General features: G+C 30.7%; 1 protein-coding gene across 2 annotated transcripts; it reads left to right on the plus strand.

Annotated features, from left to right (window-relative positions):
* Positions 1-7,010: 7,010 nt before the first annotated feature.
* On the plus strand, positions 7,011-13,177 carry LOC108489360 (protein STRUBBELIG-RECEPTOR FAMILY 6). Of its 2 annotated transcripts, none has more exons than XM_017793865.2 (16): positions 7,011-7,425; positions 8,133-8,265; positions 8,363-8,434; positions 8,517-8,582; positions 8,689-8,760; positions 8,859-8,930; positions 9,040-9,111; positions 9,192-9,257; positions 9,370-9,432; positions 9,523-9,827; positions 10,541-10,824; positions 11,124-11,395; positions 11,660-11,792; positions 12,261-12,400; positions 12,503-12,659; positions 12,754-13,177. In XM_017793865.2, the coding sequence occupies exons 1-16, from the start codon at positions 7,323-7,325 to the stop codon at positions 12,907-12,909; spliced, it is 2,166 nt and encodes a 721-aa protein (XP_017649354.1). In that variant the 5' UTR covers positions 7,011-7,322; the 3' UTR covers positions 12,910-13,177. The 2 variants fall into 2 exon arrangements, with proteins under 2 accessions (XP_017649354.1, XP_052875916.1); XM_053019956.1 differs by lacking the exon at positions 7,011-7,425 and adding an exon at positions 7,472-7,678.
* Positions 13,178-15,487: the final 2,310 nt, after the last annotated feature.

Raw genomic sequence — 15,487 nt, forward strand, 5'->3', positions numbered from 1 at the left:
TGCCCAAACAGCATCGATGGCCTTATTATTTTATTTTTGTTTTTAAATTGTGTACCAAAATAAATTATCATGCACATTAATTGTTTGTCAATTTAGAATTCGCATCCAATGAATTAAGGAAAAATAAAATATCCAAATAATTATTTTAAAATTGATTTTAAAATTTATTTTAAATATTATTTTGGGGCGAGATATAATTTTATTATTATTATATTTATTTGTAGTTTGATAAAATTTAAAGAGATTAAAGGGACAAATTTATCATGTTAGAGGCGAAAGTCACTATCCCCTTTCTTCCACTCCTCCACTAGAGCCCAGCCTATTAACTAATGACATACATATGTTAAAGGTACAATTTTCATGGTGTGTATGCTCGTCATGTCATGGGCTAATGAGGTTGAGGGCTCGCAAAGTGTTGACTCTATAAGTATGTTTAGTTGACAATGTCATTTTTTAATCAAGAGTATGATTTAGTAGTGATGTTACCCTTAAAATAAAAATTTTCTCATTTAAGCTTTTTATAGTTTTAAAATTTTAAATTAATAAATATTGAAATTACACTTTACTTCCTAAAAAACGATAAAAATTTGATTTGATCATTTAAAAAGTATACAAATATAAGCTATTCAAATTACGAAATTATAATTTTACTATTGTAAAAATAAACAATTTATTCCGATCCCAAAATATTTTCTAACTTTGCTGCTAGTATTATCTTACAAGATCAGTAGGATGCAACTTGAACTTTCAAGATACGGGTATAATAAACTTATTTTCTAAAAGAAAAGGGAAATACATAATGGAGGAGGAGTATTGAGGAAATATATACACATACACACACTGACACCATAGCTTAGGCGAAAAGAAGAAGATTGAGAAAATAGTTAAAAAGAGTTCGCTTACTTTTATTAAAAGTAATGAAATGTACGGGCCGAGTGGATGGCAGCTTCAGCTTTGCTGTTTCTTGAAGATTTGGTAATTGTTTGGGCCCTTTCAAAGGATGGAGCCTTAAACAATAAAACTGTTTCGATAAAAGGGGCCCAAGCAGCCCATGATTCATTTTTACGTCTTTCTATTTGCATACGCATCGGAACCTACAAGCTTGGTTTTTTTTTTTTTTTTTTCTTAATAACAAATTTAACTATTAACGTTTACATATTTTATCAAAATAATTTTATTATTTTTTGGCCATTAATATTTGTTCTTTTCTTAAACTGCTTTCTCTAACAGATTTGATAAAAGTATCGTTAAAAAATTAAGTGGATGATGTGGAATATTTTAATGAGATATAATTTATTACTTATGTAACCCAATAAAATAATTACATGTAAAATTTAATAAAATAAATAAATCATACATGAAATTAAAAAAATAACTCTTAATTTAAAGAAAATAAACGTAATTATCAAAAAAATGATTTTAAAATGAATGCATCTGAACGTTTAATGAGAGGTTTCAAAATATAATTAATAAATCAAACTGAAAATACTGAATATGTGCATTCATTTTGAAAATTTTTAGACAATTATGTTTATTTTTTAAGTTAAGAGTTATTTTTTAACTTCGTGATTTATTTATTTATTTTATTACTTTCGCATGTAAATATTTTATTAGGTTATCTAAGTGAAAAAGAAAAAAAATTGATGATAAAAAAGACTCAAAATAGAATTAAGGTCATTTTGACAAAACATATAAACGTTAATAGTCAAATTTATCATTAATTTTTTCTTTTTGAGCTCAACACCTTCTTTTCTTTTCTTTTCTTTTAAACATCATATATTTCTCCTCTCTCTAAAATACAAATAAAAGTTCTAGTTTTAAAACATATAAATTTTAAAAAAAAAAGTTAAACACGTTCATTAGCTATATCATTTATATTACTTATGAAATATTTAATTAAACTAAATTAAAGATTTGGGAAAAAATATTATTTTATATTTCAATAATTTTGTAAAATTTAAAAGTAAATACTTTAATCTATAATCTCAAAATAAATTTCAATTAAATTAAGAGTTTTAGTATCCAGATTAAATTTCTAGTGTCAAATTTATATTTCATAATAATCAGTAAAAATAACATGAAGTATTTATAATTAGGGATAGATTACATTTGGACACATTTATTTAAAAAATTAACAAATTAATTTTTATATATTTTAAAACGTATAAATTAATCATTACATTAAAATTTTCTATTAACTAATGATGGAAAATTGTTGAAAATTATTTTTATGGGTAAACCATAAAATAGTCACAAAACTATGCTTTTGTTTTATTTTGGTCGCCTAACGTTTTTTTTTACTTAATCACTAAACTTTTGAAATTAATTATTTCAATCATTTTGAGCTGATACGGGCCTTTTTATTGGTCTAATAATAAAATTATCCGCTTAATATATATACATATTCTATCAATTTCATCCTAAATATAATAAATTTAACAAATTTAGCTCTCAATGTTTACAAAATTTATCATTTTACTTCTAATTCTAAAAGAAAATGGCCTTCAACATTTACAAAAAATCTATCAATTTTTTAAAAAGAATTATTTTGATGGGTTATAAAGGGTTAAAATGATTATTTTAAAATTTTTAGAGTTAGGGTTAAATTGAAAATTTTTATAAACATTGAGACATAAATTTATTATTTTTTTAGAATTAGAACTAAAATGACAAATTTTGTAAACATTGAAGGCTAGACTTGTTGGATTTTTTATATTTAGAATCAAATTGATAGAATGTGTAAACATTAGAGGGCTAATTTTGTTACTAGACCAATAAAAACATGAGTAAAATATTTAATTTCAAAAATTTAGTAACTAAATAAAAATTTTAATTGTTGGAAGACCAAAATAGAACGAAAAATATAGTCATGCACCACATTTAACAGAAAATTTTAACGAAATGACAAATACATATTTTAAAATATATAAGAATTAATTTGTTTATTTTCTAGTAAATTGACCCAACATTATCCACTCCTAAATACAAGACTTTACTGTTATTTTTACCTGTACAATCTAATAAAATATAAACTGAAATAATTGAAATAATATTTCATGACAAAAATAATAATTTAAGCTTAATTCAGTACCATAAAAATATCTATTATAAATCAAAAGGCAAGAGCATTAATTGAAGAATAAATTAAATAGAAATCAAAGTATCACCGACACATGCAGAAATGAGGTAGCAAGTGGTATCTCAAACTCAAAAACAAGGTTTTATAATAGTAATAAAAAATGCCACATGGCGTAGAAGTGGAAGGCAACATCATCTTTGCCTGTCCCTTTTTGACAACCCTGTTTTTCCTACTCTTTTTATTTATTTTAATTTTATACTAATTATTTAATTATCCATTCATAACATAACAAATACCTTTCCTTATTTTCATACTCAACACAAGGTTTAAAGTGTCATTGTCATTGAAAACTAAAATCACTTAGATATGTTTAATTTTATATAATTATAAATTAATAAACATGTTCAAAATTAAATATTATTATGGTGATATTTCATATTTTTATTTAATGTTTTGAATTTGTTTATATTTCGTCCAACATTAGTTTCACCATTGTTTTATTAACTGACAATTTTGCTTTTATTACAAGAATTTGGTTTATAGGTTTGTTGATTTTAACACCGAAACTAGTTTATTTAATTTTGTTATTTTGAAAGCTTAAGCAAATCATTTCATTTTTTTTTTCAACAACCTTTGAAAGTGACTTTTTTCCATTAAGTCAACATTTTAACGTGTTTCTAAGATTCTTTTAATGATAAACGTGTTCTTGGTAAAAACAAAATTTCAAGAAGGAAGAAAGAATGCAAAATATTTAGTCTCTTAAATAACATATATAATAAAATTTAACATACTAAATAAAATTAATTTTTTTATTTTTACTCTTAAAATATATAATAATTATCTATATAATCTTTTGATTTTAAAATTTAAATGTTTAAATAATTATTAGATTATAGCATAACTATAATAGGAGAGAAAATTTATGTAACGATTATATTTATAAAAGAGTAATGTAGAATTATTGATACAAATAAAGGATTGTCATGGTTCATTCAAAAGACGAGGGAATTGTAGTTGATTGTAAGTAATCTAAATTAGAAGGGAATGGTAATTTTTTGGGGGAGTCTAAGTCGGAGGAGAGAGATAATCCCTAAGAGTGTTAAAAAGGGAGATAGCCAATTCTTTTTGGGACGGCAAGTGTTGCCTTTTGGAATGGTCTCATATTCACTAGAATTTAGCCAGCTTAATAATGTCATTTTCCTCGTAGGTATCAATTGTCATGTTAAGGCAACAGATAAATGCGACGAACAAGTAGCAAGTGTTCTATATATAATGAAGACGTAAAGCCCATAATGTAGGCTCACAAGGTATCGTCTTATAAGGCCAGTGGTACGCAGGGGCGAAACCAAAAAAATTTTTATAGGGTGAGCCCAATAAAATTTTAGTTTTTTATAGTTTATATCTTTATAATTTGTAAAGGATTAAATTGAATTTTTATAATTTTGGAGAGGCCAATTTTACCTTTACTAATTTAAAATTTTTTAAAAAAGTTTAAAGGCCTAAAAAATAATTTTACATTTTAGGGGGACAAGGGCCTATGCTAACCCCTTTGCTTCACCCGTGGTGATACGTGGGATGAGTTTGTGATTTGTAGGTATAACAAAAGCCTCAATAAGGCTTTAGTTAGTGACAAAGCCATATTATAGGGGTCAATTAACCCCCAAATATATTGGTTATAAATTTTATTTTTTATATTTTTTATATAATTGATGTATTAATTCAAAAAAATTGATACTACAAAATTTAAAATTTTATTTTATATAAAATAAATGAATCTCTCTACAGCCACTGAAATCTAAAATTCCTAATTATTTCATTTACTTCCAACACTCACTTTTCTCAAAATTATTTCTTTCTTTTACACTCTAGAAGTTTCACAATATAAGTGTCCAATCTTTCATGCTTTATTGATTAATATCTAAAAAACAAGATCATGTCTTTTTTATGATAGATTGAGATTTTATGCAATATTTAGTTTTTATTATTAAATGATGTTGGGATTATTGATCTTGTATGAATTCTTAACATAGTGTTTGGGTAATAAAATTTAGACGATTAATACAAATCCTTGAAAAAATTAGGATTGATTAATACAAATCCTTGAAGAAATTAGAATTGATTAGAAATTTAACATTTTCATTTAAAATTGTTGTTGTTAGTGTGATTATCGTGAACATTACATTTGAAAATTTGATATATTGCATTATTGTGACACCAAAAACACTTAAGTTATGTTTAATTTTGAAAGAATATTACTAGTGAAGTAGAGGAATATCATGAAGAAAAAATAAGCATTAGTTTATATAATTTTTATAAATGTTTTAGTTAAAAAATTCACCTCACCATCCAAAGTTTCTAGCTCAAGACCTGACTTTAGTTAAAACAATAAATTTAACATATTAAAATTATGATATTTCAAGTTCACGTATTATCTTGCGTATATATTTCTATAAATTAAGTATTATTTTATAAAAAAATATTTTACTGACTCGAACAATTTCAACTCAATCAAACTCTCAAATAACAATATAAATTCTATTATAAAATTTATCTCAAGAATGAGCTTAACATTAATTCAATTCCTTAAAAAGCTAACATTAATTCAAATAAAAATTACATAAAATAAAATAAAATAAAAGGAAATTGAGTGTCTCAATTCTAAATAAATAACTAGCCACCGGAAAATTAATTTACTCAGCTAAAATGATATATTTCATAACTTAAAATTTTAACTTTTAAAAATATTATTACTTTAAAATGACAAAATTAGAAATGGAGTAGTTAATAGCTTTGAGGAAATGGCTTGGTTTTTTGGGCATAAAGAAAAAAAAAAAAACAACAAGAAGAAGAAGAGGCCTACAATCGACTTTTTAAAGATCTACGAGAATTGAGAACCTTCAGAGCCCCCACCATTAAATACCCAATAAAAACTCATGTGACATAATTACGACATTAATGCAGGCTTTTATGTCGCACACACCAAATTAAAGGGTTTCTTCAAGCATTTACGTAAATTAGGCAACTGAAAATGGTTGGGACTAATCACAAATTTGAGCTAACACTAAATTTAGGCTTTCTTTGGCAATAATTTTTTTAAAATTTTCTTAATAAAACTTATAATAACTTTAAAAAGTTCCAAGAAAGTTGTTTTGGATGAATTTTGGTAAACCTCAATGTTATATAATTATGAGATTTATAATTATTAGTATAATATTTTACATTATGAAAATTGTAATAATTTGTACAATTAATTAATGTTTTGTATACTTGTTTAATTACACAATAAGTTATTGTAAATTTTAATTGCATAATATTTTATATGATTAAAATTTTAAAAAATTCGAATTAATTTAATAACATGATATCAATTCAATTATACCAGCATATAACAAAGATAATTACAACATGAACGGAGGTGGGAAAACAACCATAAAATTTTCTAGAGATAAATAATTTGTGGAACTTGAAAATGGAAGGGTATAAAATGAAATATTCCAATTATTATTTTATGAGTCATTCAATCTTTAAAGCAATGCAATATATCATGTCTTTATTCTATTTTTTTTGTCCATATAAAATATACCATGGGCCATATATTTGATGCCAACTACTACCCTTAAAAGCTGTATAATCATCATCACAAAAATAAAAAATAAGACCCTAACCCAAATACCGTGTGAAAGTTACATCAGTACAACTGGTATTTTATCATTGGGTAAAAACAATATTATATCAATATTTAGAATTATTAGATGTAATAAATCTAAAGAATGTAATCAAACATTTTTTTGTTGTTGCAAAAACAGTGTTTCAAGGAAAAGGACCACCTACCAAGGGCATAAACATCTGTTTTAACTTTTTTTCAATTTTTTAACAGTTTCAGTAACGTAAAAAAGAATAAAAACAAAAACCCAAATTACAAAATAGGGAATTTGTGATGCTTTGTAGTCACTGTGTGTATATATATATTAATATTGATGTTAATGATAATGATGTAGACATAGGCAATGGTAAATATAAAGCATATGTGTGGCTTTGGATTCTTCTGGCAAATCGTGCCTGCCAGCTTTTGCTTGGTTATGGTATGGACTTATGGCTAAATAAGTATAAAATCTCTAACAACAGAAAATAAAAAAATATATATATAAAGAAAGACGAATAAGGAAAAAAGGGTGTTAAAGACCAAAGGCCAAAGCCATTTTTTTTTCTTTTGGTTTCTGGGAAGAGACCAGTTTGGGCAAAGATGGTGAAGAATTGGAAAAAGGCTTTGATTTTGGTGCTGTTTACAGTCTGCATTCTGGGGTTTAAGCCAAGATGTGTTATTGGCGAAACAGATCAAGCAGATGGTTAGTGTTACTTTGTTTTACTTTTCTGCTTTATTATGTTTTAGATTCATAGATTTTTCAGTTGCTTGCTTCTTCTTTTTTTATAGTTTGCCAAATTTGTGATCTTTGGTTTTACTTTTTTTGGTTACCTTTGCTTTTCTGATATGTTTTATCTGTTTTGAGCCGCTTGTGGCTTCAAATGGACTTGTTTAATTACAATGCCATTTTAACTTTGTTGGTGTTGTTTATAAAGTTTTGACCTTGCTTCTCAAAGGTGAGTTCTTTTAGATTATGGAGATTAACTAAGGATGAGGAAAGTTTGGGTTTATTGTTAGTTAGTTTAATTCATAACTTGCTAGTACACGAGTTTCTGGACAAATTTACAATCTTTTTAGCTCTTCTCTTAATTGCTGCTGACTGGATCCAATGCAATCTGCTGAGGGCAAGGCTTTTGCTTATAGATGTCAATAAAATCTGTTTCTTTTAATGGTCTACTCCAATTGGTAATGATATTTTATCCTGCTACTTCCAAAACCAATGTTTCAAAATGTTGGAAGGGCAACATTGAGGATTGGGTTTGATTCGCATATTTACCTCCTTTTCATTTTTTCCCTTCATTAAGTATCTTCTTAGGACAGTAACATATTTTAGTTTCGAAAAGGTCTTTACTCTCTGGAAAAATGTTGTTTTCTCACTTATTTTCTGCACGTGGGATGTTCGATGTGCAGCTTCTGCTCTAGGGGTTATGTATACCAGCTTAAATTCACCACAGCAGCTAACAGGTTGGACTGCTAGCAATGGTGATCCATGTGGGCAGTCCTGGAAAGGTGTTACTTGCTCGAACAAACGCGTCACTGAAATGTGATATTCTGTTTTCCCTGTTTTTCCTTGGTGACATCTTAGCCTATATCTTGCTGATATCAACTATACTAGGTTCTTATATTGTCCTTTTTATCAGTAAACTGTCAAATCTTGGACTTTCCGGGTCGGTGGGTTACAGCTTTCAAAGTTTGACATCATTGAAAGAATTGTAAGAAACCTGTAATCTTTAATTATGTGTTCATTTGTTCTATGTTTATTTGATTCATACTGATATTTGACAAAACATGCAGGGACTTGAGCCACAACAATTTTGCAGGAGATATACCATATTTTACTCTTCCGAACTTGCAGCGATTGTATATTTCATTTGCGCATTTGTTGCCTTTCCTATTACTACCTCTTTTTTTTTGTTTTTTTTTTCAAAGTTGATTTAGATTTAATATAATGTTCATTTCCATGCAGAAATCTCGAGTATAATCAATTTACTGGCAGCGTCCCTTTTGCCATCAGTCAGATGCCTTCTCTTCAGTACCTGTAAGTAATATTCCAATTATTTGTTTATTGTCATGAGGTCCGTAGACATTTAAACTCTAACACATTGTCTTTCTTCTTTTCCATTTCTGGAAATTCAGAAATCTTGCTCATAATCAGTTGCAGAATGCGCTGACCGACATGTTTGGACCACTTTCTTCCCTCTCCACACTGTAAGATGTTCTCCTACCAACCACGAAGCTGATAATATATATTTTGCCTGTGTTTAAGCTAATTTAGATGAAAGAGCTAGTTGAATTTTATCTTTATTCCTTGATTCAGGGATCTCTCTTTCAATTCTCTGAACGGTGGTCTCCCCGAGAGTTTTAAGAATCTTACCAGTATAAACTCTATGTAAGTATTAGAGGAGACATCTTTTATAGAACATCTTTATATGATGAATTTTCCTCATGTATTATTTACCCTTCCTATAGGTACTTGCAAAACAACCAGTTTTCAGGCACTATTGATGTCCTCGCAAATCTTCCCCTCGATACTCTGTGCGTAACCAGTATATCATTTCAAAAATGCTAGACGTTATATATTTTTTTCTTATAATGCAATGGACCCTATAATACTTCACTTTTTGATAGTTGTATTTATGTCTCGCAGAGATGTTTCGAACAACCGTTTTACTGGCTGGGTACCTGATCAACTGAAAAGTATCAATTTGAAGTAAGCATATGACTGCCTTATCAAGTGTTGAGGTTTCTATATGGTAAGAAAATTCTTTGTGATTTCAATCTGAATAATCTTTTATGACAGGAAGGATGGTAATTCATGGAGCTCAGGGCCTGCACCTCCTCCTCCACCTGGTACTCCTCCTGCCACTAGAAATAGAAAGCACAAATCTGGCAGCGATGGTTCTGCATCAGATAGTGGTTCTGGTGGTGGGAGTAGCAGCTCAGGAATTGGAGGTGGAGCCATAGCTGGAATAGTGATATCAATCCTTATTATCGGGGCTATAGTAGCGTTCTTTTTGGTGAAGAGAAGATCCAGGAGGTCATCCTCGGATATCGAAAAGCTCGACAATCAACCCCTTGCTCCTCTTGCTTCTAATGAAGTGCAAGGTACCACTTGCAGTCTATCTGCAATTCTGCATGGTGGCCTAGTTACATGTCACCATAAATCTATCGTTGCTGTATTTCTTAATGAAGAAATTGTGTGTCCTTTAACTTTTAGCTACAAACAGATATAACATTGTTCTTGTAGTTATTAAATCTCTTAAGAATATATAGGAATTTCATTTTAGAATTTATAAATTTAGACTCCATTTGAAGCATGAGATATGCTGAGTGTATGCTTGAGATAGTTGAAATGCTGATAATGTAAAAAATTCTCTTGGCCACACAATTTGGTGGGCTTTTCTTCATCTCTCATTTTTGTGAATTCTCTCATGGATTCAAGCTTTTTGCTTTGATAAAGGCTTGTTATAAATGAAACCAAATCTTAGCAAATAGAAGACATTGATGCCTTTTAATGTCTTGTTTTTTGGCATGTGGGGAGGGGGAGGGTAGACTAAGACTGGGACTATATTATGTTCACAAAATGTCTGATTTCATCATGTCAAAATGCTACCAAATGCTGCCTGATGCCTATTGAACCGTGTGACTTTTACAAATTCTAGGCCGCTTTTGACTCTGCATAAATTGTACAAATTTAGTTTGCTTTTCATCATAGTTTATGTTAACTTTTTTCTTTAAATCTTTCAGCTTTGAACACGTGTTTAATCCTCTTGATCTCATTATTTGTTTCTCTTCTTATTCTTAAAATTGTATTGCAGAAATAAAATCAGTCAAGTCCTCCTCTTCACTTGATAGCCAGGCACTTGATACACCCATTTCAATAAGCCTTCGACCCCCTCCTATTGACCGTCACAAATCATTCGATGATGAAGAGTTTTCTAAAAAGCCTGTTGTTGTTAAGAAAGCTGTACCGGCTCCTACAAATGTTACATCATATTCGATAGCAGACCTCCAGATAGCTACTGGCAGTTTCAGTGTTGAAAATCTTCTTGGTGAAGGGTCATTTGGACGTGTTTATCGAGCTCAATTCGCTGATGGCAAGGTAGAATATTCCAGCCTATAAAATCCAAAGCCATGTCAAAACAAAGAGAACGTAATCTATAGTTTTTAACATGTTCTAACTTGAGAAATACTTTTTTCATCTGCGATCCGCATGTTTAATCTTGTACATGAGACTTTTTTTAGCTGTGACTGTGACCTTTATGTGAGGCACATGAGATATCCGCCTTTATCGCAATTAAATTTTTTGCCCGTAGTTTGTCTTGTACTTGCCTTAATTTTTTTTAGAAATGTTATACTCAGTGCTTACCTAGCAGGTATCTTGTGTTTGTACTGCCATAGGTTCTTGCGGTGAAGAAGATAGACTCATCGGCTCTTCCCAGTAACATGTCTGACAATTTCATGGAGATGGTTTCAAATATATCCCAGTTGCATCACACAAATGTAACCGAGTTGGTTGGCTATTGTTCAGAGCATGGACAACACCTGCTTGTCTACGAGTTCCACAAAAATGGCTCACTCTACGATTTCCTACATATATCAGATGAGTACAGCAAGCCATTGATTTGGAACACCCGAGTCAAAATTGCTCTCGGGACTGCACGTGCATTAGAGTAAGTTGAAACTTCAATGATGGGTAACGATCTATTTTTTATTGTCTCATTTTAGATCATCTTAGATCATCACTGATGAGGTTAAAAATGTTGGTGTACCTGGTGATGTCCAATTGGTTATAACTCCAAATTAACTTGAGGAATTGCCTGTTAAAATCTGATATGTACCATGTCCTGAGTAAAATTCATGTAGGAAGTTAGACTTTTGTTCCCACAGTGATTATTATCCCTTGCGAATTCATGAAAGGATGATTTTTCCCCCAGGTACCTCCATGAAGTTTGCTCGCCATCTGTTGTTCACAAAAATATCAAGTCAGCTAACATCTTACTTGATGCTGAACTCAACCCTCACCTTTCAGACTCGGGCTTGGCGACGTTTATTCCAAATGCAGATGAGGTAAATTTTGTACATTCTATAAGTCACTGTTCCTACAAGAACTAATATGATTCCATTTTATGTTAGTTATTGAGTTTCCCACTAGCTTTACAAAACTATGTTGTCCATAATTTGTTTTTGAATTATCTTGCCTCTTTTGTTTGATAAAAGTCCTTCATTCCACGCATGTTGACTAGCATTTGTCAAAGGATGTGCTGGCTATTACCATCTCGGACTTTGTATGTTTATATCCTATTCTTAACATTTTTTTTACCGCAAATGAAGCAACGTTTAGAAAAATCATAAAATGACTTTGTATTCTTCCTTGCAAAAGAGTTCATTATATTTGGTAACATGAACTGAACTTAGGGTGTTTCATGGTCTATGAATAATATGGTTCTTTGTATGACACATGATGTTTGCTCTAGTGCGTAAAGGTTTCAATGGTTGCTTGCGCATAAACTGAACCCATCTCTTTCTGGTATGCAGGTACTAAATCGTGACGATGTGGGGTCTGGATACAGTGCACCTGAGGTTACTATGTCCGGACAGTACTCTCTTAAGAGTGATGTTTATGGTTTTGGAGTGGTTATGTTGGAACTTCTCACTGGACGTAAGCCATTTGACAGGTGAGGAATGATCTATGAAGAATAGGGTATTGCATCATTCAGGGTGTTACCTTCATCTTAGTTGACCACAATTCTAACTACTATGCTGAGTGTTTTTTACAGCACAAGGCCTAGACTGGAGCAATCTTTGGTTCGATGGGCAACACCTCAACTCCATGATATCGATGCTCTATCCAAGATGGTTGACCCGGCACTTAAAGGGCTTTACCCAGTTAAATCTCTCTCACGTTTTGCCGATGTGATCGCTCTTTGTGTCCAGGTAATGTCTTTGCTGAAAAATGAAAGATCACTTGTGTTCTTTTTGTGTTCTCATATACGCTAAACCGATCCTTTTACTTGGTTATTTGGTGCAGCCGGAGCCTGAGTTTCGGCCACCCATGTCAGAAGTGGTTGAAGCATTGGTTCGACTAGTGCAGCGAGCTAACATGAGTAAGAGAACAACAGGGACAGACCAAGGTGCATCTCCACGAATCGGAAACCCCGATGATACACACGACTACATGTCTTAAATGGTTGCACAATTCTTGCTTGATTGTTTTGGTGACGAGGACTCTGAGATTGTAATCATGTTTGAATGGTTTTTTTTTTTTTATTGTAAAATAATTATACATCCCTTTAGTTTCAGTTTCAATTCAGCTCTTCAGTTTGTAATATGTTGCTATATAGTCCATTTGGTGACACCCATCCATTGAAATTATTTCACCCTTCTGTACATGTTGAACTTCTAGTGTTTCCTTTTTTTCTCAATACAATAATAAGGCCCAGTATGTCTCTTAATTCTCAATTTTATTTTTTAATATTTATTGTATATACGCATTACACAGCATTACATGCTCATTCCAAGCTACGTTAATTGGGTATATATTTTTGGTATTCAATTAGATTGAACGAATAATGAGTCCTTAGCTCTAGAAAATCCAACCCCATACCTTAAATTTGACTTATATCGATATTATTATAAAAATTAATATTTTGAACTTAAATCAAATTGATTATAAAACATCAATAATTTAAACTTTAAAGAAGGAACTGTAAGAATGTTTTCAACTTATTTGAACGCTAAATGATTTGATTGAAAAACTCCATTGATAAATCTAAATTAATACAGATTTAAAATTGACTTCGATTTTCTTAAGAATTTGATTTTGAATGATGATATTAAGAAAGTTCTTTTTGATATGGCCCCGTTGAAGGCTCTGGGAAGTGATGGGTTTCATGCACATTTCTTCCAAATTTAGTGAGATTCTGTTGGAAAGATAGTTTGTGAGTAGGTTCAGAGAATTTTTGCTGGTAATAAGATTGAGGAAGATCTTAATAATACTTTAATTGTGCTAATTCCTAAGAAGGATCATCTGGAGGACTTTAGTCAGTTTCGGCCAATCAGTCTTTGCTTGGTTATGTATAAATTGGTGATGAAGGTGTCGCAAACAGATTCAAAGTGGTATTTCCAAATTATATATCATCTGAGCAAGTTGGGTTTATTTCTGGACGTAATATCTCAGATAATATAATTATTACGCAAGAAGGTAGAAACTAGATGGCCATCAAGTTGGATTTGGAGAAAGCTTATGACAGGATCAGCTAGGATTTTATTGACGCGACCCTTATAGCTGTTGGGATTCCCGAGTTCCTTAGAAAGGTAATTATAGGTGCTATATCTTCATCCTCTATGCAAATTTTACGGAATGGAGTTCCGTCTCAATGCTTTAAATATGTGAGGGGAACTAGACAAGGCTGTCCGTTATTACCGTATTTTTTCGTCCTGTGTATGGAATGTTTAGGACATACTATTCGGTCTGAGATATCAACAGGAAGATGGCATCTGATTTGGATTTCTAGATAGGGCCGTATTTATCTCATTTCTTTTTTGCTGACGATCTTGTGATCTTTGGTAAAGTAGAGATGGATAAGTTATTTTGTTAAAGGAAATTCTCAAATGCTTCTGTGATTTTTCTGGGCATAAGATCAGTGCAATGAAGAGTAACATTTATTTCTCTAAAGGTGTTGATAACAACTTATGTGACCGGATTAGTCAATTCTCTGGTTTTCAGAAGGTTCTTAATCTAGGAAAGTATTTGGGGGTGCCTCTCCTTCATGATCGAGTTACTAAAAACACTCTGAATTTTATAGTTGAAAAGTGAGGAGTAAACTTCAGAATTGGAAAGCCAGAAAACTGTCATTTGCGGGGCATGTCACTCTCGCCCAATCAATTCTTCTCACTATTTCGAACTACTTCAAGCAGTCCTTGCTTGTTTCGAAAGGGGTTTGTGATGAGATTGAAAAAATTGCTAGACAGTTTATTTGGGGAGTATCTACTGGCCATCCTAAAAGTGCTTTGGTTGAATGGGAGTCCATTTGTGAACCTAGATGTAACAACCTAATTTTCAGTGGTATCGGGAATAGAGATTTGAGATCACTAAATCCGATGGGTGAGTTGAAAATTTAATAAATTAATACGTATGAGTCAAATGTGAATAGAAAAGCATTTGTTAATTAGTGAATTTGGTGATTTAAAAGAATTAATTAGGTAAATTGGGTCGAGAATGAGGTATCGAGACCTCGACGTCATAAATCGAGCCATAAATATTTTTAGAAATATTTATGGAGTATTGGTGAGGTAGTAATAAAATTTAGTTAGAAAATTTTGACGTTTGGGTGGTTAATTAAATAAAAAGGACTAAATTGAAAAGGGTATAAAAGTTACTAAAAGAATTAAATAGTTCAATTGTCAAATGAGGAAGGACCTAAAGTGCAAATAAGCTCAAAGGAGTTATTTTGGGCGGCAATAGCTGAGAAAAATAAGGAAATGGGTGAAATGAGGGAAAAATTGGAAAATTGACAAAATTGGCTAAATAAAAATGGGACTAAATTGGAATATCTAGAATTTTCTTCATTTCTCTTCATATTCATCAGCTGAAAAACAGCCATGGAGGAGGATTCAAGCTGGTTTTCATACTCTAGCTTCATGTAAGTTTAATTCTTGCTTTCTCCTTGACATTTTTATGTTTTTGGACTTTTACAATTGGGTCCAACTTACTATTTCATTAGTTTGTGATTCCATGTCTAATTTTTGAAGTTGTTATGGAT

The sequence above is a fragment of the Gossypium arboreum genome, chromosome 10, assembly GCF_025698485.1.
Source record: "Gossypium arboreum isolate Shixiya-1 chromosome 10, ASM2569848v2, whole genome shotgun sequence".
Classification (NCBI taxonomy): Eukaryota; Viridiplantae; Streptophyta; class Magnoliopsida; order Malvales; family Malvaceae; genus Gossypium; species Gossypium arboreum.

Excerpts from the sequence above, each read along its gene's own strand:
- LOC108489360 (XM_017793865.2), top strand. The coding sequence starts at position 7,323 with ATGGTGAAGAATTGGAAAAAGGCTTTGATTTTGGTGCTGTTTACAGTC. Across the intron at positions 8,761-8,858 it reads ATGCCTTCTCTTCAGTACCT|AAATCTTGCTCATAATCAGT; the intron begins GTAAGTAATATT and ends CTGGAAATTCAG. Across the intron at positions 11,793-12,260 it reads TTATTCCAAATGCAGATGAG|GTACTAAATCGTGACGATGT; the intron begins GTAAATTTTGTA and ends TCTGGTATGCAG.